The 25718-nt window shown below is 32.9% G+C and overlaps 1 protein-coding gene across 2 annotated transcripts; it reads left to right on the forward strand.

Annotated features, from left to right (window-relative positions):
• The first annotated feature begins 17 nt into the window (after window positions 1–17).
• LOC124541149 (cyclin-T-like) lies at window positions 18–25171 on the forward strand. Of its 2 annotated transcripts, XM_047118998.1 has the most exons (10): window positions 19–118; window positions 256–755; window positions 7603–7720; window positions 8281–8388; window positions 9282–9390; window positions 11355–11491; window positions 12308–12458; window positions 14182–14295; window positions 14829–16258; window positions 21375–25171. In XM_047118998.1, the coding sequence occupies exons 2-10, from the start codon at window positions 607–609 to the stop codon at window positions 21411–21413; spliced, it is 2355 nt and encodes a 784-aa protein (XP_046974954.1). In that variant the 5' UTR covers window positions 19–118; window positions 256–606; the 3' UTR covers window positions 21414–25171. The 2 variants fall into 2 exon arrangements, with proteins under 2 accessions (XP_046974953.1, XP_046974954.1); XM_047118997.1 differs by lacking the exon at window positions 21375–25171 and having other exon boundaries at window positions 18–118; window positions 14829–16500.
• The last annotated feature ends 547 nt before the right edge of the window (window positions 25172–25718 follow it).

Here is a 25718-nt window from a genome sequence, read left to right on the forward strand (position 1 = left end):
TTCAAGTCATTAGTAGGGCTTTAATTGAAGAATTAACAAATTTCTACGAAGTTAATAAAGAAGTGTATTGTTTCTACAGTGGTGGTCGGCCATTTGCACCGTGTGACAGAGTCTTTAGGTCCGTATATTTAAAACCGTTTATTTTTCATGAAAAGTTAATTACATAGTCTAAAAATATGCACAAACGAAAGCATACATACTATGTTACAAAATCTAACATAGTGATAATGTGAAATGTACCTGGAATTGTTGCAGATCTTCATTCTGTCACCGGAGTCCTCACTGTGAAACCACCAAAAATTTACAATGGCGACCGTTTGATTATAGCTACGAAGTTATACAAAAAGTGATCAAATTTTTTACATAACTTTTCATATAAGTGATACTTGTGAATAACTTAATTTTATTTTACTTTTCATTTTGTGAATAATTTTGGTGTTGTTAACTTCAAAATGGTATTTAATATTTTGTAAATCAGTCAAATGTTAACGTGGTCTGCATCCGTTCGTCGCTGTCATAGCGCTGTCCTTTTCCCACTCACGCACATAGACGGAGCACAGCTCTCCGTCGTGCTTCTTCGTGGGCAGTCATTGGAATATCCATTCAATGGCTGGAGGACAAGAAAAATGGTATTTTACAAAAGAGCAACTACAGAATTCAGCAAGCCGAAAATGCGGTTTAGATGCGGATAAAGAGCTAGCATATCGGCAGCAGGCCGCGAATCTCATACAAGACATGGGCCAGCGGCTTCAAGTGTATCCTTTTCAAAGTGAAGTGCAATGTTTTTGTCGAGTCATGTGGCTAAAACGTGTATCGAAAGCATCGAAAGTGTTTTATTTATGAAAATACCATTTATTTAGTGTAATATAGTCAATAAGAAGTGAAAAAGTGCAATCTATAAATTTGGTTTGTCATGACGAAACATCGAAATGTTGACGGCGTCAGGCGGGTCACTTTCGCTCGGATGTCTGGGAAATCCCGTAAGTAGTCTCGATTTCTAAAGGTAAGCGTTCATGCTATGAAATGTTTCATGCTAAACGTTGTTATATATTGTTTTATTTAGGTTATGGTCGCGTGTTGCGTGCTATTTTTTAGGTCAGTGCACTTTGACAGCTGTGTAGGACGCTTGCGCGCTGACGTAGGGATCGACCTGTCTGGTTCTAAATTTAAACGGTTTCATTACGGTACCAACATTTTGCGCGGCAAATTCCGCCGCGAAACGTCAGCCTTTCATTGCACGTGTAAATTATACTATATGCGACCGTAGCTGTGTGAAATTACGATTACAGTAAATAACTCATTCTAGACTCGGTGAGTCACGTACAGCCTCTCGACGACGATTTCTGTTATTACTTCGACTTCGAGCTAATTGTTGAAATTGTGTGAAAGAGACGCCACTAGCGATAACCTATAGTTCCGGGAATTTTAAACAAAATAAACGATTTGAACACTTTTAGTGAGTTTTCCTGTTTACATAGGTATAATGAAAGTTAAAATGTCGATGTTATCTTGCTACTGACCTACAACACTATTTTATTTTTACCTTTCATTTTTGTAATGAGTCAATTCACTAGTGACATTGCCTCATGAGCTAAAAAAAGTTAAAAAAGTTTCTTCCCGTTTAGTTAGCTTTTTTTTAATGACAAAGACTTTCAGTACTTGAAATCTTATTTACTAAAAGGTTTTTTGTAGTTTAGGAAAAAATAATTTAAAACTGACATTCCAAATGAATATGTAATTGATAAAATATATTGTTCACAAATGTTATTCATATTTTAATGAATTGCATTTCTTGAACCTTTAAGATAAGATAAAACAATTTAAAGCAGTTTTATTTTAGAAAATATGTATGATCTAGTATTTTTCTGTCATAAAACATTTTGAACAGGCCATCTACAGTACAGAATTCAATGAAACATAATGCCCCTGAGTGCTAATAAATGCCTTCTCAGTAACAAATCAATTTGTATTATATCAAAAGGAAATAAACAAAAATTAAATAAATGAAATTGCTCATTAATACCAGAAATTATTCTACATATGTTTAATAATTATATTTAACAAATTTTACTTAACGGAATATGAATATGATTTAAGTAGTCAATACATGGTTTAAATACAAAATAATGTAAAATATCTCTAATATTTTATGAATAGAATCTTTACATATAAGTGTGCATCAAAATTTGAAGTATTTTTTTTTTTTATTGCATCACTAAAAAATTATTTAAAAAAAAAGATATACTAGAAAATGTAATGCCTTTCCAAATAGGTTTTATATATTAAACATGGCACACAATGTATGCTGCTTGTAGCTTATATAAGGGCTATTTAGCAATGTGAAAGTTGTAAGCTTAATCCTAGCCATTTGAGCTTTTGTTACAATAACAGAAGTTTCGCATGAAATCAGACAAATGTTTTAAACATAATATAAATCTTCAGAGATTAATAATATCTATTAATAGTCAATTTAAAACTAATATTGGTTTAATTTTTTAATGGATTCCAATTATCAATATCAGAAAAAGTATCTAGGAAGTCAGTAGTTATCCAAGGTCTGGGTTTATCTAAAAATTCATTCAGAATTTTGCACACAAACATTATTTACTTTTTATTTTAGCAATGTCTATATACATTGCTAAAATAAAGTTGAATATGTAGTTTTAGTTTTTGTTACAGGCGGTTATTTATATAAGTAATCAAGCTATATTATATGTTAATTCGATCAATGCCATATGAAATGGTACATAACCCAATTGTTTTAGGTATTTCGTACACCTGTTCTGATAACAATTGATCGAGTCCAAGGTTGCAATTTCTTTGTTAACACAAAAGTTAGGCGTGATTGTTGAAAAATAGTTTTATTTTTTTTTTCATATTGATTATTCTTTTATTGATATGTTTTTATTTTGTTTCAAAATGGTAATTACTTGAATTGAAAAGTGGTCTTACGTTGATTGAGTAAAATAGACGTATTAAAAATATATATGTCAAAAATTTGTTTTTAATGCACACTCTTTCTCTTCATCGCTTTATTTCTTCGAAAAAGTAAGATTTCTAGAGACTAGTCTCTTAGACTCTCACCGAGATTAAGAGATTTAGATGCATCTAATCAAAAAAACACCAATCAAAGTCAATTAAACTAATTTGGCTCTATTTGTGGGCGGTCTTTGTTTTTCTAATGAAACATTTATTTATATTCAATGGCCCTAGGTAGCACAGAAAGATTTTATTTGATGTTATAGTTATTATGAATTACATCAGCTTTTTATGATCACGAGTTTACTATTACTTTACACGAGAAAGAGATGGCAATATTGGTAATTCTCAATGATTGTAAACATTATAATAAACAAAACCAATAAGTAATTAAATACTGACATCATCATAATATTTTTCAATTTAAAAAGTATATTATGTACACTACAGACTATGTGTGTGTTTATACATTCAGATGATTGCAAAACAGGGGTTTTTATTGAGTATGTAAATTTGGGTACATGTCTACAGAACTATATGATACAAAATTATGTCAGACTATCCTGTTGTTTCGGACAGATTATTGTAAAAGATAATTACTTGTAGAAGTACTATTACAAGTTAATTTGAAAGCGATTTTGTGTTAGAGATAAACCACAGATTAATCAAAAAGCTTTTAAGAACTGTTTAAGTATTATACTGAAATAAACGATATAATCATTTTTTTTATTTTTATCCAATAGTTTTATTTCATGTTATAATGTGTAATTGAAAACAATTACAATTTCTGTAGGTAGAAAAAATAAAGGCAGCTTTTGTATTTTACAAAAAAAATAATAAGTTGTAATAAATTTAAAAGTTCATAAAATAATGTAAACGAAAAACATGTTGTTAAAATTAAATGCACATGATTAGTTTGACGAGTCATTATTATTATTGTGTGTAAAACATGACTCGGCTGATAAGCCAACAATTAGGTATTCTCTATAATCTGTGTTTTCCGCGTAAATATTATTTGTTTTTCATATTATTTACCATAGACTAAGCAATAATATTGTCATGCAATGGAGTAATATAACCTTGTTTCATAAAGCAAAATCAAATTCTTATAAAGAAGGTAATTTATATTATGCAAAACATGTTACTTATAGTAGAATAATATTAAGTAATGAATCAATACTTTGTTTTGAAATATGAAATAATAAATATGAGACAACATCACATGCATTACTCTGATCCCAATGTAAGTAGCTAAAGCACTTGTGTTATGGAAATCAGAAGTAACGATGATACCACAAACGCCCAGACCCAATATAATAGAAAACTAATGATAATCTACATCGACTCGGCTGGGAATCGAACTCGGGACCTCGGAGTGGTTGTATATATGAAAACCGGTGCACACACCACTCGACCACGGAGGTCGTGATAATTATGGCATTTTGTAAATATAATGATAGCTGGCACATTATGGACATACAAAGCAAGGTAGTACTTATTCTGTAGGAATTCAAAGCTGAATTAAAAGTGATATTGACGTCAGAAATATACACGATATTTAACATAATTATAATATATGGGATATACGTATCACTATAGCATACGAGTCAATTTTCAATATTTTCGGAGTGTAATGTCGAGTGAGTTCGCACAGAATACTTTTGCGACTTTCCACTTTCAGCAGTCGGTGGGTTAGTTGCGCAATCACGTCTGATTACGTACCATACTCATCAGATATACAGGTAGTCCTCGACTTACATCCTTTTGGATTTGCGTCGAACAATGTTGTGACACTATTCCTTGAGCATACGTCAATTGTTTCGATTTCCGGCATAAGAATTCACTTGTTGTGAGTTCAATGTCGTAGCAAATAGAAAAAAACAAAGCAATCTAATGTGTCTTGACTTACGTCACGCGTTTGCGAGGACTGTCTGTGTAGTTATACAGGAATTAGTATTTTGTCTACCGGGTTAAAGGAGCCAGTGTAACTAGGCCTAAGGGTCGTAACATCTCAGTTCATAAGGTAGATGGCGTATTCCCGATGTAAATGATGTCTAATATTTATCATAGCACCAATACATCTGGGAAGTGATTGCTTACCATCAGATGGTCTGTTAGCCGTTCGCCTACAACAACATATGAGAAATATATATTGGTGGATTAGTTAAAAGGAAGAATGTTCGTAACTAAACTGAACAAAAAAAAAATGTATAATTTACAGTTAGTTATATACAAGCCTAAAATAAGTGTAAACTGTACATAACCGTTTAAATGAGTCATAATATAGTGGAAATATCGAGTTCAATGTGACTCACGTGTATAGGCTATTGTAGTTTATTTTTGTGTCACCGTAACTGTACATAGCATTTGCCCGCCATTTATACGCCTTCACAAACATGGCGATGATTTTCTGACCTATTTCGGCCACGTAGGCTAATCTCAAGATAAACCGGCCAAATACGCAGGACATAATAGTGTCTCTATTCCTTGATTTTGTATTTTTTAAATTTAAAAAAAGAGTAACTACTGAGTTTCTTGCCGGTTCTTCTCGGTGGAATCTACTTTCCGAACCGGTGGTTGCTTCACTTAATTATTAAATGACAATTCAAAAGTGCTTGTAAAAGCCCACTTGAATAAAGTATACTTTGATTTTGAATAAAGACAAAGCAACACCAGCGCCACGCTTTCATCCTGATACATTATATTTACATTTCATCCGTCTTGTGATATTCTGGCACTTTGAATGATTACTCCTCGGGGATGTCGGAACGATGCTTTATTTATTTCTTATCTGTATTTGAAACCAAGTGATGTTCGAATTAGGATGTTGACTGTCGTTTTTTATTCATAGGTTTTACATGTATTATTATTTTGTGTAGAGCAGGCCTACTTGAATAAAGTTTACTTTGATTTACTCTCATAACCCTAAGTGACGACAAGTCCGACACGACTGGAGAGCTTTCAGGCGTTTGACCAAATGTCTGACTTGCTTTCCGAGGTAGGAGTGTACGTGAATTACATCTTCCTGACTTAGAACTCTTATTGATAATATTCGACGGAAAATTCGTAACGTTTTTTCGGCGTGACCAGGGATTTGAACCCAGGAATTTGGGATCTGCGGTATTATATATAGCCAGTAGATCAACGAGGCAATTGTTTAAAACACTATTTATATATGTATATTAAATTGAGCTGACCGTAGTCTTGGTAAACATTCTCGAATAAGTAAAAGTAACTTATCGAGCTGGAACATTTTATAGTCCTGTAGCAGACATATTGGTATTAGATAGGAAAAAAGTGAATTGAATTTCATATAAGTTATTTCGGTAGAATATACACTCCGAATCAAAGGTAACTTGATGATTAACTGGCAGAACCTGAGGCTTTTCCAATTATGAAAGTTTACCTACAGTACCGTTTTCGTATTACTCAATCGAGGGATGAATTAAAAAAGTATCCTATGTTCTACCTTCAAACTTCAGATCAAATTTATTAATTTAATCTTAATCGTTTCAGTTAATTAAGTTTGAAGACGTACAGACTTACTTCAGATTTATGAAAATACTTAAGATTCTATAGCAAGGCCATTGAAAAGAGAGTAACTACTGAGTTCTACTCGGTAGAATTTACTTTCCAAACCGGTGGTATCTTCACTCAATTGTTAATTGACGATTCAAAAGTGCTTGTAAAAGCCCACTTGATTAAAGTTTATTTTGATTTTGATTTTTGATTCAAAATAGTCCTTTATAAAAAAATAATATTTTATTTAAATCTTTAATCAAGGATTTGATTATTAATATATGAATATCACTATAAACAATTTTATATAAGAAAAAACATTTTAAATTTATTGATGATTTAAGCCAAATTATTAATTTGTTTGTTTTATTAATTTATTTAAATTAGAAATGTTATTACGTGCGCCACATACGTCACAGATAATATTATTATCGTTAAATAATTTCGTAGTCCTTTTTTTGCACTGTAATGAAACCGCAATCTTCAAATTATACGATCGTATCAAAAGTGAAAGTTGCAAACTCGGCCCGGATTTTGTGCCATTATGGTACAGCTATAGGAGATATAATTAATGAGACTTCATTTCATTGGTGGATCGCTGACGTATCCGGGTTTGGATGATTTCTATTGGTCGATATGAGACGGATTTAGGGCGCGGGTGATTTTTGAAACTCGTGCCGTAAGCCTGGTACATGGGGAAGCGTTTTCATTGGTCGGTAGGAAGCGAATTTAGCATGCGGGTGTGCGATAATAAAATAATATGTAGATTCGGATCTCACTTGAAGATATATGATTTGTAAAGAGTCCAAGGCACAGAGTTTGTAAAACGCGAATCAAAACCCATGATTTCAGATTTCAAACTCGGGATAATATCATGGAATTCACGTAATAATATTGTTTATATTTGTATATAAATTATTCTCGTGCTGGGCTGTGAAGGAAAACATCGTAAGGAAACCTGCCTGGTGGTGGAGTAAGCTTCATACAGCCAAAAGAGAGCCTGTGTCTAAAAGCGTGTCCATAACTAACTGTTATATATATATGTAACTAAAGTGTTTGTATTCCAATTTATACATCAATTGTATATCCTTAACGACACCACAGTTCTCAGCTATGTATCAATACAGCAATAGTTTACATGCATCGTTTCTACGCGTTTCATTCCTTCACGCAGTTCCACAGGAACGCTATTGCAGCCGCCGCACTGTTCCTCGCCGCAAAGGTGAGAATCGATGGAGGTTTTATATATCTTTGTAATATCACTAGAAAAAAAATGTTATAATATTTATTTATATACTATATTCGACTAGCATGTATATAAATATCAAGCCTAAGTGATATTATAATTTTAAGGCATGTAATACTAAGTTAAATTGTAAAATTTCTAGTATGTATGTATTTAATTACTAAGGCGCGTCAGTCCATGTAAAATGCATTTGTATATGAGAGCAAGACACGTGCGTTTTTATTGTATTTACTATTAGTTGTTTCCCTCACACTAAGACATCTAATAGTACAACAAAAAAAAATCAAGTTTCATCGTATTGTTGTATATTTACAAACAAAAAAAAGTAATGTGTGTCCTTTTACGAGGGAATATGTTCCTAGATGGATATTAATGTTTAAAAACAAAACTTAGACAATTTAAATACTAAACTACCAATGTAAAAACATGGTGAAAGATAGCACATACTGTCTCACATATATTTACTAGATTTATGAGGCACTATGACATTGCATTTTGACAAAAATGTACTAAAATATTTTCAATTTCAATTCCAGGTCGAGGAGCAACCAAGAAAATTAGAATATGTAATAAAGGTAGCACACGTCTGTCTCCACAGAGGTGAGGGAGTGAACGCTCTCACCTCTGAACAGTATCAGGAACAGGTGAGAAGATAACTCATAATTTTGATATAAAAACTATTTGGTGGCATCTGTTTCAATTATACAGATTAAAAAGACTAGTCTATGTAAGGGATGCATCCTCCATAAAGTGTAAATAGTATCATATAATATCTTATATATTAATAGGGTAGGTCGGTTTTGGTTTCAGTGATTACGGGACAATAGCCGCATATGGATAATCGGTTATGATCTCATTTTGTAAATGTGCATTATTATAAAGAGGGGTATTGATTTTAATTTATTAGATTGCTAAAATTTAATAAACAATTCATTTTAGAGAGCGGCCTATTATTTAATAACCTTTCAATTGATAATCATTAAACTGTTCTTAAATTCGTATTCTTAAAGTACCTAAAAATGTTCAGTGATAACGGATAGAGATAAATCTTGTTATTATCTATGTAATATCTATGCTGCGCCTTAAACCACGTTTTGGTGGGGAGGGGGTATGATATAAAACCAATTTGCAATCTATCTCAGTAACAAAATATATTTCCATAGTAATATCAAGTAAATAATATATCAATTATATTGCATCAATGAGTGGTGTGATATATCGGACGTCAATATATGTTATGTATCTAATATAGATAAGATAATTCTAGAATATATATTCTATATATCTAAACGTCATAGCTGTGGTATGATTTCTTATGATGTACGTCTAGGTAGAATTATTATTCATTTATTTAAGGCGTTGTTATTTGTTTTGTATTTTCTTCAGTTTTATGAATTTTAATTTTCGTTTTCATATAGAGACTAAACTATTCTGATGTTATGTTTTGATACAACAATCCCAATTTTATCTATTATTACTTGTAAGGTTATTAAGTGACAAAATATTAGAGTTTATGTGAAAACATCGTCAATTCCAGGCGCAGGACTTGGTTTTCAACGAGAATGTCCTGCTACAGACATTAGGTTTCGATGTAGCGATCGACCACCCGCACACGCACGTGGTGCGCACCTGCCACCTTGTAAAAGGTGAGACGCGTTACGTCCACGCTGCACGGCAGCTCGTGCACGACTGAGAGATCCGAGCATGTTAACGCGGCACGGTCGAGTCGCTTTTATTGCGCGGGTGGTGGGGGGGACGGCTCGGATCGAATCTATTCGAATTTTAAATGTTTGATTTTCATTGGCGACGATTAAAAATATAATTATACAGTTGTTACAACCTCCGAACGTATTTATTTATCTGTTAATATAAAAAAAAATCAGCTTTTCGTATTACACAACAACGCATGCATGTTTGAGTCAATTTCAATGGCAGGAGGCGTAATGATAAACAAATCTCAGATTTAAATATTTCGTTATATAATCATCTGACTTTGATTTTTCTTATATAACATCTTTGCTGACAGTCAGTCATTTTTTCAACTAATATATTAGATGTCGTCTACCAATGTCACATCGATTCAAGGTCAAAGATGTTATTTATTTCTATACGTCTCGTGCCATTGAAATAGACTGTAATATTTCCTGAGATCTAAGATTTAATTGTATTTGAGACTAGCTGTGCCCGCGTCCTTGTACGCGTTTGAATTCAACAACAAAAACATTGTAGCCTAAGTTACTCCTTATCATATCAGTTATCTGTTATACATATATATATACATTGAGTAAAAAAGGGCTGTTTTAATATTACTAACAGGCACTCCAATTTTATTATATGTACAGGTATATACATTTCTATATGATGAATTACCTTGTATTGTGCAATTTTTAGTTCTGGCAGTACAATGAGAAATGTATTTTTATATCGAATCATGACTAATCAATAGTAATGTTATCTTGATGTTACAAAGTAATAACACGTGTTCCTTATCTTTGCATCAGTACTTGATTTGTATGTATATATAATTATTATAAGATCCTTTGATATAAATGGAATAAATTATTATTCAATTTGTAACAAACCCTGTTCTTAACTACTTAGAGCTCAATTTTCACTCACCGAATTAAAGATGAAAATTGAATACGAATTTTTATATTAGACAGTCTTTTATTGACTTCAATGCCTATTCCAATGGCAGGACGACGTAAGGACCAATAAATGAATTTGACCTTGAATTTACATTTTATCATTGGTCGATACATATAAAATACTCTTTGGTATTTATTTTGGATTCGAGAAAAATGAAAAATGACTTTTGCCACCTATATTAAAAAAAAAAAGTTTTTAATGTTACTTTGGGAGTAAAGTTTATTTGGTGTAATTTAGATTGAAATCGTGTTGTTTTGTAAAAAAATATATGTTATTTAACTATTTGTTGCGTATAATATAGTTTTTCAAATGCATGGATAGGTTATTTTGATATTAAATGATAAAATGAAAATCAAACATTAGTTTGTTAGTCCGGACCGTCCTTGTAACTGCGTAGACGAGGCCGTGCCAGCGTGCTATAGTGCGTACGATGGGGCCAAGTATCTCTATTTACCGACTCGATAAGGTATGTGTAATTGTCAGTATATGTGTGTCCTTCCCGTTATCATTTTACTCCGTACCCCCTGTTACGATATGATTTTAGGAATTTCGTCTCACGATAAAGCAAGAAATGTCATGTGTGTGATGAAGTTTTTTTTTATTTATTTTTTTAATTTTGTAGCGAAACGTAGAAATTTCATTGAAAGAGGTTTTAATGTAACTTTTTAAACATTAAATGCAATGTTAATGTGACCTTGACTGTTTAATCGAACTATATTTATTTTAATTGAAATAATTGTATTTAATTAACATGACGTTGTATTTTTTAAATGTTAAAAAAGAGTAACTACTGAGTTTCTTGCCGGTTCTTCTCGGTAGAATCTACTTTCCGAACCGGTGGTAGCTTCACTTCATTGTAAAATGACGATTCAAAAGTGCTTATAAAAGCCTACTTGAATAAAGTTTATTTTGATTTTTTTTTGATTTTGTGGAACGTAATTAATATCGTTATATTTTACAGCGCCCAAGGATTTGGCTCAAACTTCATACTTTATGGCGTCAAACAGTCTTCATCTGACGACGATGTGTCTCCAGTACAGGCCGACGGTTGTCGCTTGTTTCTGCATACATCTCGCGTCTAAGTGGAGTAACTGGGCGGTGAGTTTATTTATCATATTAATAGGTAGGCAGGCAAGTGGTCAGAACCATAGACATAATCGCTGTTAGGAATATTAACCATTCCTTACAATGCGGCGGCCACCTTACGACCTAATATGCCTGCAGTTACACTGGCGGGCTCACTCTTTTATAGTTTTAGGGTGTAGATTCTTATGTGTCAAGCAAAAAAGTAACCTATGTCCTATATAACCATATAAATTTTTTTCAAAATCGGTTCAGCGGTTTGGTCGTAAAAGAGACAGACCAGACAAGAGTCACGTTCATATTCATAACATTAATATATATAAATGGGTGGTACTAACCCAGACGGGCTTGGCAAAGATTTACATCAAAGTCAAAGTCAAGTCAAAGTCAAAAACCTTTATTCAAAATAGAACTGTTTACACTTTCTTATTGATTGTCGATAGTTTACCACCGGTTCGGAATATATACCTCAGACCTGAGAAGAACCGGCGAAAGAAACTCAGCGGGATATTTTTTTTTTTTTAGATGTCAATTTATAATTTACAACAATAAACATATTCTTGTTATTTGAAACAGCCTGGAGGCGATCATCTCATTCCCAAGGTGTGCAGTCAACTAGAAAGTCATTAGTGCTGTAATATCCTTTAGCACACAAACACTCTTTAACGATTCTTTTGAAATTTATAATTGAATATTGTTGAACGTTTTCTGGGATCCTGTTGTAAAAAGATTTTTCATCAAATACTCTCCTTATATCAATGAGAAGATTTCAGATACAAGTTAGGGTTGTTTTGATGTGTCAGCTTAATAAATGATGTTGGTTGATTCCAGATACCGCAATCGCACGAGGGCCGGCACTGGTTCTCGTACGTGGACCGGAGCGTGACGACGGAGTTGCTCGAGCGGCTGACGGCAGAGTTCCTCCACATATTCGACAAGTGCCCGTCGAGGTTGAAGAGGAAAATGATGACAATGTCCAACAGTGAGTATGCTTACTGTCAAACTCATATTCAAATTCCTTCATTCAATATAGGGGTTGTCCATTAATCACGTGAGGCTTGAAGGGGGGGATAAAAATCACGAAAATAACACAAGGGGGAGGGGGGTGTAGTAAGATATCTCGTTTATTCTTTTTCGTCTAATGCGCGATTTTTAAACAAATATTAAGCGGCACGGCGCGGCGTGTAGTGACCTTGACAGATTTTTGTTAAGATTCGTTGTAGTACTAAAAATACACGTGATGTTGAGAAGGGGGAGGGGGCGTGGTCTTAAACCTCACTACGTATCACCAATGGGGGAGGGGGGGGTTAAAAAATGCTAAAAAAGATCATGTGATTAATGGACAACCCCATAGAAGCATCACATTTTGACGACCTCCATGGTCGAGTGGTGTGTACACCGGTTTTCATGTGTACGCCACTCTGAGGTCCCGGGTTCGATTCCCGGCCGTGTCGATGTAGATTACCATTAGTTTTCTATGTTGTCTTGGGTCTTGTTTGTGGTACCGTCGTTACTTCTGATTCCCATAACACAAGTGCTTCAGCTACTTACATTGGGATCATAGTAATGTATGTGATGTTGTCTCATATTTATTATTTATATATATTACTTATTGATTGTCAAATAAACACTACCACCGGTTCGGAAAAAGGAACACCCTGCCCTGAGAAGAACCGGCGAAAGAAACTCAGCGGGTCTTTTTTGTCTAATAAGATACATAGTATGTCATTAATTGATATATATCATGAACCAGGACACGTATGAAACAATTATGCGTTCCTGGCAAGATAAAGATCTGGAGTTTGTTCCAACCTCTTTTTTTTACTTTTAAATCAAACGTAAGTTTACATGAGTTCAACCTTGTGCTATAAAATTAGTTTTCTTTAGGTCTATGAAAAGTCGAGTGATCAAATTACAAAGAGATGTCACGTTATGTGATACTTTTATATTTTTACAATTTTGATTGACACCGATTTTCATAAAATTTGGTACGAAGTATGATTGAACCCTAAGGGTAAACATAGGATTTTTTAAACTTTAACAGGGTAACTTTGGGGATAGAGTTGTATACAAAATCTTGAAGCATTGTAATGATATCCGAGTGAGACTTGGTGTTCAACTAGTATTATATATGATAAACGCGATAAATTAGTACTTATATTAATCCTCAATTGTGCAATTAAATCGATAACAGCTTTATAGTTTTATAAATGATAATTTAATCGTAAAAATAATTAGGGTTTATAAAAGGATTAAACGTCCTGTACACTATTTAGATTGTAGCTGATCTGGCAATAAATTAATTAGTTAATCATTTCTAATATTTGACTTTGACTAAGGAGTCGAGATGGCCCAGTGGCTCGAATGCGTGCATCTTAACCGATAATTGCGGGTTCAAACCCACGCAAGCACCGCGGATTCATGTGATTCGTCTCGTGCTCAGCGCTGAAGGAAAACATCGTGAGGAAACCTACATGTGACAAATTTCATAGAAATTCTGCCACATGTGCTTTCCACCACCCTCCATTGGAACAGCGTGGTGGAATATGTTCCAAACCATCTTAATGGAAGACCTTAGCCCAGCAGTGGGAATTTACAGGCTGTTGTTGTATTTGACTAAGTATTCAATTAAGGAAAAGAGTATCTGTTGATATATCTTGTCTTATTTTTTTGTTATATTGTAATGAATGTTATATGTTTTCCAGGCGGAGGATCCCCGGGAACGCACCCGCCCGGCTCAGCGGTCGCGAACTCGCCCTTCGACAAGAACAAGCACTCGCTCGTCAACAGCGATGAAATCGACAAGTCGTTTGATAAAGGTAACTTAAAAATATATCATTCATTGATTATGTATTTAAATAACAAATAAAAATTAAGTGGTCGGTTAAAGATTGCATGATGTTTATGAAATAAAATTCGATATAAATTAAGTTCAAATAGGCTATATTTAAGAGGTTTTTTTAAAAAATTGTCATATTTAAATAACGTGCGAAAATGCTACATGGACAATATGGCGCTGCAATGGGGTCGGTGACGTCACTTTGCTGTATTTTAATCTGTGGTACATTTAGTAGAAAAGCAAGGTTTACAAGAAATTGACGTCATCATAAACCCGGCCAATCGGAAGCGTTTTGTGTCACGTGACAAACGTTTGAAAATATTGCATTTTTATTTATTGATTTTTGAATAAATTAAGGTATTATATTCAAGTTTTGTTAGTAAATAACCATTTTTAAACTCATAATATACACTGATTACAATAATTCACAATTTATTTGCGCTTTGTCAAATAGCCTATTGTGGCTTAAAATATATTATCACGTAAAGTAATGGCTATCGTGTGTTTGAACAGAATATGAACGCGAAAGGCGTCGTCAACAACCCCCGGGAGGTTACGTGCCGGCGACCGCGCCGCCGAACCCCACGCAACCACAGAAAATAGATTACAATCTATACAGAGAGAAACGAGAGAGAGAAGAAAGAGAGAGGCGGGAGGAGAGGGAGAGGCGACAACAACAAGCTATCCAAAGGCCAGGGGTTCCTCAACCGAATCCAAGGCCGAACCCACCACCACCGCACCACCGACCCTCCAGCCAACACCACAAACCACACCATCCTTGGCCCCACAAGCCGCCCCATCACAAACCGCCACACGACCACAGGCACAGACCCGTACCTTCCGTACCTTCGACTTCTTCAAGTCAGCCGGTGGTTCCGCATCAGCCGGAAGTCCCCCAACGTACCCGTCCACCGTCTCTGTTCTCGCCCGAGAATACTACCCCAGCGGTTGCGGCCTCTGCACCCAGACGACCCCCCTCGAATCCCCAACAGAGGCCTAGGCCGGAACCTAGACCGGTACCCAATTTACCTCAACCTCCTCCAAACGTAGCTCAGGAACAAAAGCCTCATTCAGCCAGTCCACACAAAAAACGTCCAGACCCGACGGCTGTCGTCCGAGACATGCAACCCCCTGCCATTCTATCGCCCTTCTCGTCGCCCCCTAACAAAGAAATGAAATCTAGACAGAGGTTGCCTTCAAACTCTGAACCTGAATTAGTACCTGTAGTTAAGAAAATTGATGAGACGCCCGGCTACGAGAACGTCATTAGGGACTCTCAGCGCGGCAACGCTATCAAAACGAGACAGCCTGAGAGAAAGCCCGACACGAGGGCTCTCAACGGCATCGAAACGGACCCCACTCTCGTATCGAATCTCCTCAAAGAGAGCTTAGTTAAACCGGTCCCCATTACCGTTCCAACGGAGAAAAAGTCGCCCGTCGAGGTCAAAAAGGAACCGGTTATAGAGACCCCCGCACCCCCACCGGCCCCCCCACCTCAATTGGAGCCCCCACCCGTCCCCCAACCCCAACCCCAGCCTCAGCCGATCCCTCAGCCGACCGAGGAGTCGGAACACAAACACAAGAAGGAGAAGAAGAAGAAGGACAAACACAAACACAAGGATCGCGACAAATCGAAAGAAGAGAGAAAGAAACACAAGAAGGACAAGGACAGGGATAAGAAGACGGAGCCCCTCCCCCCCGCGCCCGAGACGGACGGAACCCTCCGGATAACGATACCGAGGGAGAAGCTTTCGACGAGTCCCGGGCTCAAGATAAAGATCCCTAAGGAGAGGCTCGCCGTCCCGCCGCCGCCGCCGCAGAACGCCGGCCTCAAGATCAAGATATCGAAGGAGGTGCTCGAGACGTCGCGCAAGCGGCCGGCGACCGACCACGCGGGCCCCCCGCACAAGCTGCCGCGGCCCGAGGGCCCTCACCCGAACAAGGTAGGCACCTGGCCCGTCCCGCCCCCTTACAGGCCCCCGCTGCCGTACTACATGGTGCGGCCGCCGCCGCCGCTGTACTACGGCATGCGCATGGACGGTTACTTCTACGGCGCCATGTTCCCGCCGCCGCAGCCCCCGCTGCCCAGCACGCCGCCGCCCCCCCTGCCGCCGCCGCCGCCCGAGTGACCCCCGCCAAACTATATATATATTATATATATATTCTATAATATTTTTTTAGAGAGAACAATCATCGTAGTCTTGTCATTTAAAAAAAGATCGGAATACAAAATTTTTTTTTTTTTTTGTAATTATTAAATAGATTTTTCTATTTAATCATAAATGTATATATTTTATAAAGATCTATTTAACGTAGTACATACTATACATCTTTATTGTAAAATATTTACAATTTTTAATCTTTAAATAATTTATCATTCTAAATGTACAAATTTTATGCTATACAAAGTTATAGGTGCTTATTGTATAATACCGCATTTAATTTAACAAGTGAATACTCATCGATTCTCAAACTTTATACGAGCGACACCCGCGATCTTAAAAAAGAAACCTAAACTATATCTACATATAAGCAATTCAAGAGAAGAATTTAGTACATTTACCTCCAATTTGTCAGTCAATTAAGTTGCGAATAAGGATTTGAAAGGCAGAGAAGTGAATGTCTTTCTAGAATTATCATTAATAATAATGACCTAATTTTGCCGAATAAGTGAACACTGGTTAATAGTCGAGTAAATATTAAACTCAACTAACATTGTAGTGTTTAAAAGAGAATTTTTGTTACGCTTAACGACGTAACTGCTCCACTAATCACCACTATATTCTATATTCATGTTATCAGAGGTTCAGTAGACAGTACTACATAGAATAATGATATAATATATGAATTCGCAGATTCAAATTTATGAAATATATATTTTGATAAAAGTGATCTTAAACAGTTCGTGATAAGACCTTTTTATTAAGGGTTGAGAAACTGCTTTCTGCTTAATACAAGATGGCAGCTGCCGCCATTTTACATTCTGGATGACGTCATAACACAAAAGTCTAGAAGCTTCCATGAATGAATTTGTCAAATTAAATGCGGTGTTTAGGCTTAGCTATAAATAGTATCATATACATTCATATATAAACAGGGTAAATTGCATTGGCAAGTATCCTCGATAACGCCGTAGTCGTTTTTAAATATATTTATATAAATATAGTAGTGCCTAAACTTGACTGCTTTGTGACAAAAATATATAATATAAATATACTTATATACAGTAGTTATAATGTAGATATATAGACTCGTAAGTAGATATATATAATATAATATTTAGTTACACATCAACGCTAAGTAAAATGATTTAAAATTCGGTATGATATAAAGTAACAGGCACATCATTGCTCGGTGTTGGCGAGAGGATATGGCATAGATTTGTTACAACACCCTAATATTTATTTTTAAAGAATTTAAATCGACGTTGACTATGACTTAAAAAAATTATTTGACTTATAGTACTATTTATTTGATGGGCTGTTTATTATTCATCTCGTGCTCGACTAAAAAAAAAACAAGAGAAAGTAATTCCAAACTCTATCAAACCATAGAGAGTAGAGTCGAGTGATGAAAATAGGTTATATGTAATTTTTCATTAATTCCACTAATCTTTAATCAACAATTAGTATGAACTTTATAGGTTGTTATTATTGTAAGTATATGTAATTTTTAAAGAGAACATTTTTATTTTTTATTGAGTGTTTAGAAATTGTTACACTTAGTGATTTTCAGTCATAAAAATTCGTGTTTCATAATTTTCTCGCCAGTAAATAGTTGCCTTTCGCTCGTAGATTAAACGTCAAATAAATTCGTAATACCGGTTTTTCCGGTTCCACAGAGTATACACTTTATGGTTTTGATGTTGTTTTTTTTTTCTATTTGACATTCCAATGTAGCATATAGCTTAAAGCATTTTTGTATTAAAAAATCCGTTTAAAACGTTCTTATAGTTATATAATAATTTATAGTCGCCATTTTTTAAATTTTACAAATCTACTAAATACAAAATGGCTGTTGTTTTTAATATACAACAAAATTATATTTTTATAAATTTTTCAATTGTTGATATATAGTATGAAATTTAATTGTTAAATTATGAGAGAAAGAGTCATATTACCATTAAATTATTGTTATATATATTTATTACAGATTATAACAGTGTTATTAAGATAACTAGAAAATATACCTTACATATAAACATTGTTTAATGCGTTTAGTTAAATATCGTTTTGTCTCGTTCTTTCATTATGATTTGATATTCGAAAGAAGAAGACAACAATATTTATTTAATCATTACTAAACAAAATTTATATGTAAACATTTTATAGAAATGTTAGCGAGTGCGTCCGTGCTTCATAAAAACACAGCCATACTTGTGACTAAGTGTAAATCATATATTTTAAAAACAATCTTAGTTCTAATAATGTTCAGAATATTTAAACCAACTATATAATACAGTTTCACTTGTATATAACAACGATATTCGTTAAGTTTTAAAATATATTTTTAAAGTGTTATACAAAATCATGAGAAGAAAATTTATTTTTATTAATACTATTATTATTAAAATAATAACAATGTGTTAAATCCACACTAATGCACATTTGCAGATGTAGCAGAGTAAACCCATGAAAATTATTAAAACCTCTTTGTATTGTAAATATATATGTCAGCATTTTGTTTTTTTTTTTTTTAATTAGTTATGTTCATGTTAATTATCTTTTACTCGGCTTACAGTAGAGGTAACTGGCTGAAACACATAATAAAAATGCGTTATTCTCTATCTACTTTTCCTACTTTCTCTTGTTCGTTATTTTATATTATTGTTATTGTTTTAGGTCAGTATTTCTTGTCATTTATTTATTCTAAGGTATATTGATTTCATTCAATAGTATATTTTATTTAATATGCGCTTATATACAGGTACACATTACACCTTTTTATGATTTAATTCCAGACCCAAAATATTCAAGAGTTGCTTTATATTTTTAAAGTTAAATATTCTATATTATATGTATTGATTTTGTTTTTTTTTTATTATTATGTAACATTCTATTTTAAATTATATATTTGTAGTACTTGGGATTTTTATAAGTGTCATGTATTGTAGTCTCTTTTCTTACTATGTATATTTACTAAACAAATTTTTACAGAGAGTGTTTACAAAAGCATGTAAAATGTTATTTGATCTGTGCATTAATGTGGGTTAAAACAATTATAACATTTAATGTAAGTTTATCTGTTAAATAAAATCTCATTTAAATCTGTAGTCTGATGCTATAAGGGTTCATGTCCATATTGTAATCAAAAAATAATAATAGATATTGTTGGCATACATGTGTTACACTTATGCCATTTTAGCACGGGAAAAAGTTGTTTAGGTCTTACTCAAAGATGTACTTAGGCCCTTTTAGCAATAGGCAATAGAAATTATTATAGTAAATATATTTTTTTATATACTTCTCAATGTTAATTTAGTTAATTAATATTTTATTATGTAATTTTATATATTTTCCATTTAAAAAAAAAACTTAATTGAGAACACATTACCATACCAGCTTTAATTTAATATAGTTTTAATTTATATCATTATATTATGTACCCTGTTATATATGATTTATTTAAAAAAAAAAATTGCTCAAAAATGTAGGAAAAATATATTTAAATAATACAGGGTTTTGTCAATATAGTGTTCCTTAGAGCTGATATCGCTCTCAGCCAATCTCTAAGTATTAAAAAAAAAACGAGTTTTCACAAAAGAAAGTGACCAAAAAGTTTTTATACATTTATTGGTTTTTGTTTCAAATTTGGAATGTTTTTGTGAAAGCGTAAGGTTTTTTTTTGTAAATAACTTAAATTGTAGTGGTGCCATTTCTGTTACCATTTTACCGTAGTTTTTAAATGGAAGAGACGATTTAGTTGTTTTTTTTAATAAGCATATTTTAAAGAGTACTTAATTTTTTTTTTTCGTAGTGTATCTGTTAAGTTTTGAATAAGTTTCATTTAATATTACATAAATTATATATTTGTAAATCATTATAAAAATGAGATTATCCTTACGAATTTAATTAATAGAATTGTTAATTTAGTAAATAAATTTATATTTTGTAAGGTGACTCTTTAATTTTTATAAGAAACGAGGATAAGATATTGTTTTTTTTTTTTTAAATTAAAACATCACGCTGTGAAATGTTTGAATTTTATTTTTATTTTCGACACCAAAAAGGTTATACATGTTTTTTTTTTAATGAACAAATTTATACAATATTTTAAATCGACCATGTTTTACGTAGTTGCTGGAATCATGGTAGTTCTGACCACGATTTAAGCAATGACCTGATTGATTTTTTATCTGTGTAATGTGCATGTGTGAATTTTTTGCTTAACACGTTTACTGTTTCTTTGCAATCACATGGTTTATAAGGCACCTTTTTATGATGTATTTCAATATTATTTAGCTGTTGTTTTTTTTTATTATTCGTGTATATTTATAACAGCTAATTAATAGCCTGTGCGCAGCTGTGTATATCGTGTCCTGTGGGGCTCCTAAATTACTATTCCAATTTCTTTTTTTTTTTTTTTGAAAAGAATTTGGAGTAGTACTTTCTAAGGCTTAGGATGCAATTTCACTGAATAACCGCTGGGGTTCTTATCGCTTCAGAAATTGGTGGCGGGTTGCTTTTTATACTTGGGATTGTATTTGAATAATTTTTCGATTAATACATAAATCGATCCCATCTATAAATTAACTATCAACGAATCGATGGGTGGTATTTTGAATTGTATCAGATTCAGTATATCAACCGTCGTTTCGTATGATGGTGAGAACGCGCGGCGGTGGTAAATGAAAATCGCCTTAAAAATATAACACACTAATATATTGCAATGATGTGTCAACGATGATCCGTAATCGTATATGATTGGTCGACGCGACAGTCGCCGCGGCAATCCGCCCTCGGATTGGTTGACACACGATTGTAATGCCCCGCCCCGCGTGTAGCCTCACTAGGAACGACGACACACGGCTGTGCGCACTCAACGTGGCTCGTATTGCAGGTCGACCACACACTCGGCAACGGGCACCCGGGCAAGTGACAGCACACATCCCGTAGCGCTACGTGTGTCGACGTTCCTCATCAACAAACGGACCTCACTAGTGTAGTGTAATTACTACCGGTTTTATTTGTTTGTAAACTCTTTTTTTTTTTTTTTTATTAAGTCCTCCCCCACACTCATGGTCACACGCGACGTGTCGCGATGCTTGGGCGTTTGATGTTAGTTTCATCATTTTTTTTTTGTTTCTTAATTCGATTGTCTTTTTTTTTTTTTTAAATTCGTTCTTATTTCGAATGATGACTATTTTTGTAAAGGAATGTTAGTTTTGTGATGAAAAGTGATGGAACTATATGGTTTGAATATTGTGTTTGTAAATATGGGACGATTTGTCTTCTTTTTTTTTTTTTAAATCGGAAATGTATATAAAATTAATTATATAACCAGTCGCGTCTAATTATTCTAATGCCTGCATTTTGGATATACAGTTAGCCCAATGATTGACTGATAAAGCATTGTTCCCGCTTTGTTCAAGACAAGTTGAATTGTATTTTTAATCGATTAATTTGTATTTATATATAAAGTGATAGTAAATTTCATATCGATTCTGTAATCGAAAAGTTAACGAATATTTTATCGTCATATAAAACATGAATTAAGCAGGAGTGGAATTTTGTTTGCTTCATAATATGTTTGATTATATTTTTGTGATACAATGTCAATAATATTTTTCCATACATGATATATGTTAGCTGGATAGCAGATATATTTCGTGTTCATTTTTAATGGTGCTCAAAGTTTCGAGGTTCTCAAACTTTGAAGCCGTTTTGACCTAAGCTCAATCCTCTCCTGGCTTCTTATAATCAACGAAATAATAAAACATTAAGTTAATAATGAAACGTACGTTAAATATTTTTCATTCCAAAATCGAAATGAAATTTTGTTTTAGTAAAAAACAAGTTCCTTGTATGCTTTTCGGTAGAATATATCAATCTTACTTAAAGATAATCGATATAACTGATCAAAGATTTTTTAAATATTCGAATTATGACAGTTCGCTATGCCTTATAAATGTAATAGGATTACATAAATAAATTCATAATTAATGCCTGTTTAATCTTTCGAACCAGAGATGGCGCTGTATGTACATTTAAACGAGCTATCGTATTTTCTGTTACTATAAGATTATATAGGACTAAACACCTATTCAAATAATCAAGTTTTAAATTAGCATCCGGCTCGAAGGACCATAATCAAACGCAATATCCATATAACTGTCATACATAATAAAACAGCAAATATCCTTACTATAGCTTTGCTTTAGAATTTTTCTTGATATAAGAAGTAACAATATATCTCTTCAGCGGAATTATATGGGAAAACTGTATCTGAAGACAGCGACGTATGCAATTTCGCAATTGTAATACTGTTGAATATATTCAACAGTATTACATATTAAAAACTCAAAATATAAGTCTGCATATAATCAATAATACTAAACTTTTATCATGTGACTTGTGACCCTTTTGGGGTTAACAGAACACTTGCACGACTGAATATTCATGTGCCTAAATTGTGTTTATAATTCATCTCGTGCTCGGCTGTGAAGGAAAACATCGTGAGGAAACTTACATGTGTCTAATTTCATAGATATTCATTATTTCATAGAGAGAGGAGGCCTTAGCCCAGTAGTGGGAGATTTACAGGCTGCAGTTGTTTGTTATTGTTTTAATTTTACTTAAGGATTAGTCTGGAGTTTTGAATTGAAACTCTTTTGAAAGCACCTAAAGAATCTTATGTAAAATTTTGAACTTTTCTGTTTTGATTGTGGTCCTATCGTATAAATTATATTCTTTAAAAGCTCGATTGAATGTGCATACGTTGCCTTTAATTTATCTATAATCGAATTAAATATATAATAATAATATTCACTCTAAAAGTAAAAGCCTTCTTATAAAAAGCACAATATGTTCACATTTTATATGAAATAATGTTAAATATCACATAGCAATAATAGAATTGATGTAGTTATATAGCAACTAAAACATATAGACTGAGATTATATTAAAATATGTATGTACGTTTATATTAAACTTAGAAACCAAAATAATACCCAAAATTACTTAGATGTAAAATTTTGCCTCAATTTTTTTTATCGATAAGTAATGTTGTTTTTTTTTTATTTCGTCTGAAAAGGCGAAGGTAATTGAATCATACAGCCTTAAGTAATATCGAATTGTTTTGTTTCGATTTTCAGTAAAGTAATACTTTAAAGTTATTTTAATTGTAATCTTAGTATTTTAAAAATAATAGAATATTTTATTTTAGTTGAATTTTATTCGTCATTAAGTGACTACAAAAAATAATATTAGTTTATAGTTTTTAATGTAATTGTAGTGTAGGGGCCGCTTAGTATATTTTTTTTCGTCTCTGGCAGGCCCAAGACTAAACATTGAGTTTTTTTTTAAATTAAATACCATTTGAGAAAGTAAATTTATCTGTGGCTGTGAAGACCACTACAGTCTTAATTTAAAAATTAGATAACTTTTTTTTTAGTTAAATAGTTTTTATCCTTTAAGATAATGTATTGAATTTAATTTCGATATGTGACGATTCTTATGATATACTGACGATTTAACTTAGGTGCGTTGAAGTTAAGTGAATAAATTAAAAAAAAAATGTATAAATAATTGACCTAACTAGTAATGTTTGTGAACGAAACGTGTCCGTAAATGTTGCAATTATTTTCATATAATAAATACTTAATGTCCGTTAAAAATCTTACGTCCTCGACCTCGTGGTCATTTCATGTGTTTAGAAATAGCTAGAGAATGTAGTGTTTTAAAAATCGATTAATAATCGATTCTTAATTTAAGACTCGATGGAGTTAGATCGTTGACACGTTTTCTTTTCGTTCTTAAGATGAAAATTAAAAAAAAAAATACATATATGATAATTTTTTAGTCGTAGACGTTTATCGTTAGAATTATTTCTTTTTTTAAAATATAGAAATAAGACGTGTAAATTTTGTAAATTATATACGAATTCGTAAGTTAGACGATTCTAGTGTTATTTTTCATTATCGAGATGATTAGAATTATAATGTCGTATAGCCACGATTCGAGTGTTATTTGGGAAAAAACTCGAATCGGATTTAAAGAAATGATAATATAACCGAACAAAGTGGGACAATGTACATTATTAACATATTTATTATTATTAAAGAAAAGAAAAAAAAAGAAAACTGTATAATAAATTTATCTAAATAGGGTACGGCCACGGTTCTTAATGCTGAAATAATACATGTGATAAAAAACAGTTTGAAATCAGGTATATAATGGTTGTAACTAGAATTGTTGTCTATATGTGTATAAGTACGTTCGTTTTTGTAATCGCCTCACGGGCGGCCCTGAAAATTTTTAGCTTTTGTACAATATATTTGCTTGAATCGTGGTCGACACGATCGGGGCAGCCCACTTGGAATCTGACCAAAAACTTAGCTAAAAATGTATGCGAAAAAACAAAAGTATTATGAAATAAAAAAAAAAATAGCATATCTATATATTTGGAATTTATTTCGCCGTTTAATTACTTGCTCTTCTAATAACCAAAGTATTTAATTTAAATATGTTCACGATGTAACAGACAGATGGACGGTTTATGTTTTTTCTAATTCAATATTACGTAATTTTCAATATTTTTTTTTCGTTTAAAATAAATACTTTGGAAATCAGATTAGATGTTTCTAGTGCTATAAAACGTCTATAAATAAAAAAAAACATTTGTTTTTTACTACACAGTGTAATTGTTTTCTTTAATTTCTACCGAATGTGTGAATGATATCGCATTTACGATATTAAAATTCTCTATACTTTATTAAGTCCCGGATCTAAGGAAAAATCGGCACCGTCCCGGGCTTCAAATAAACGGGACGAAAAATCCATAATTATGTTAAAATTTGTTCTATTTGATCAAACAATGAAATACATAATAAAACTTTGAAGTGTTGTTTAAAAATACATACAAATCCTACCTAGTGTATTTTTTTATTTTTGGGCGAAGTTTTTTATGCGGCTTGCAGTCAAGTGATATGGCAGAATTCCTAATGAATATGCCTTATATCCCTTACACCTTTGCTACCTTTTTATATTTTAAAGTTTTTTTTTTTTTAATACACACATAATTTTTCGCAACGATGTTGTCATTTAAAAACTAAAACGTTATTTTTTTTTAATCTTACATTCAATGCATAATATATAGCTAAAGCAACTTCGTTCTAACACATTGAAACCTCTTTTTTTAAGTAGTAAAGTATATTTACTACCAAAGATTATATTCATCTACTGG

The sequence above is a fragment of the Vanessa cardui genome, chromosome 27 (genome assembly GCF_905220365.1).
Source record: "Vanessa cardui chromosome 27, ilVanCard2.1, whole genome shotgun sequence".
Classification (NCBI taxonomy): Eukaryota; Metazoa; Arthropoda; class Insecta; order Lepidoptera; family Nymphalidae; genus Vanessa; species Vanessa cardui.

Excerpts from the sequence above, each read along its gene's own strand:
- LOC124541149 (XM_047118997.1), top strand. The coding sequence starts at position 607 with ATGGCTGGAGGACAAGAAAAATGGTATTTTACAAAAGAGCAACTACAG. Across the intron at positions 9,391-11,354 it reads CACCTGCCACCTTGTAAAAG|CGCCCAAGGATTTGGCTCAA; the intron begins GTGAGACGCGTT and ends TATATTTTACAG. Across the intron at positions 12,459-14,181 it reads AATGATGACAATGTCCAACA|GCGGAGGATCCCCGGGAACG; the intron begins GTGAGTATGCTT and ends TATGTTTTCCAG.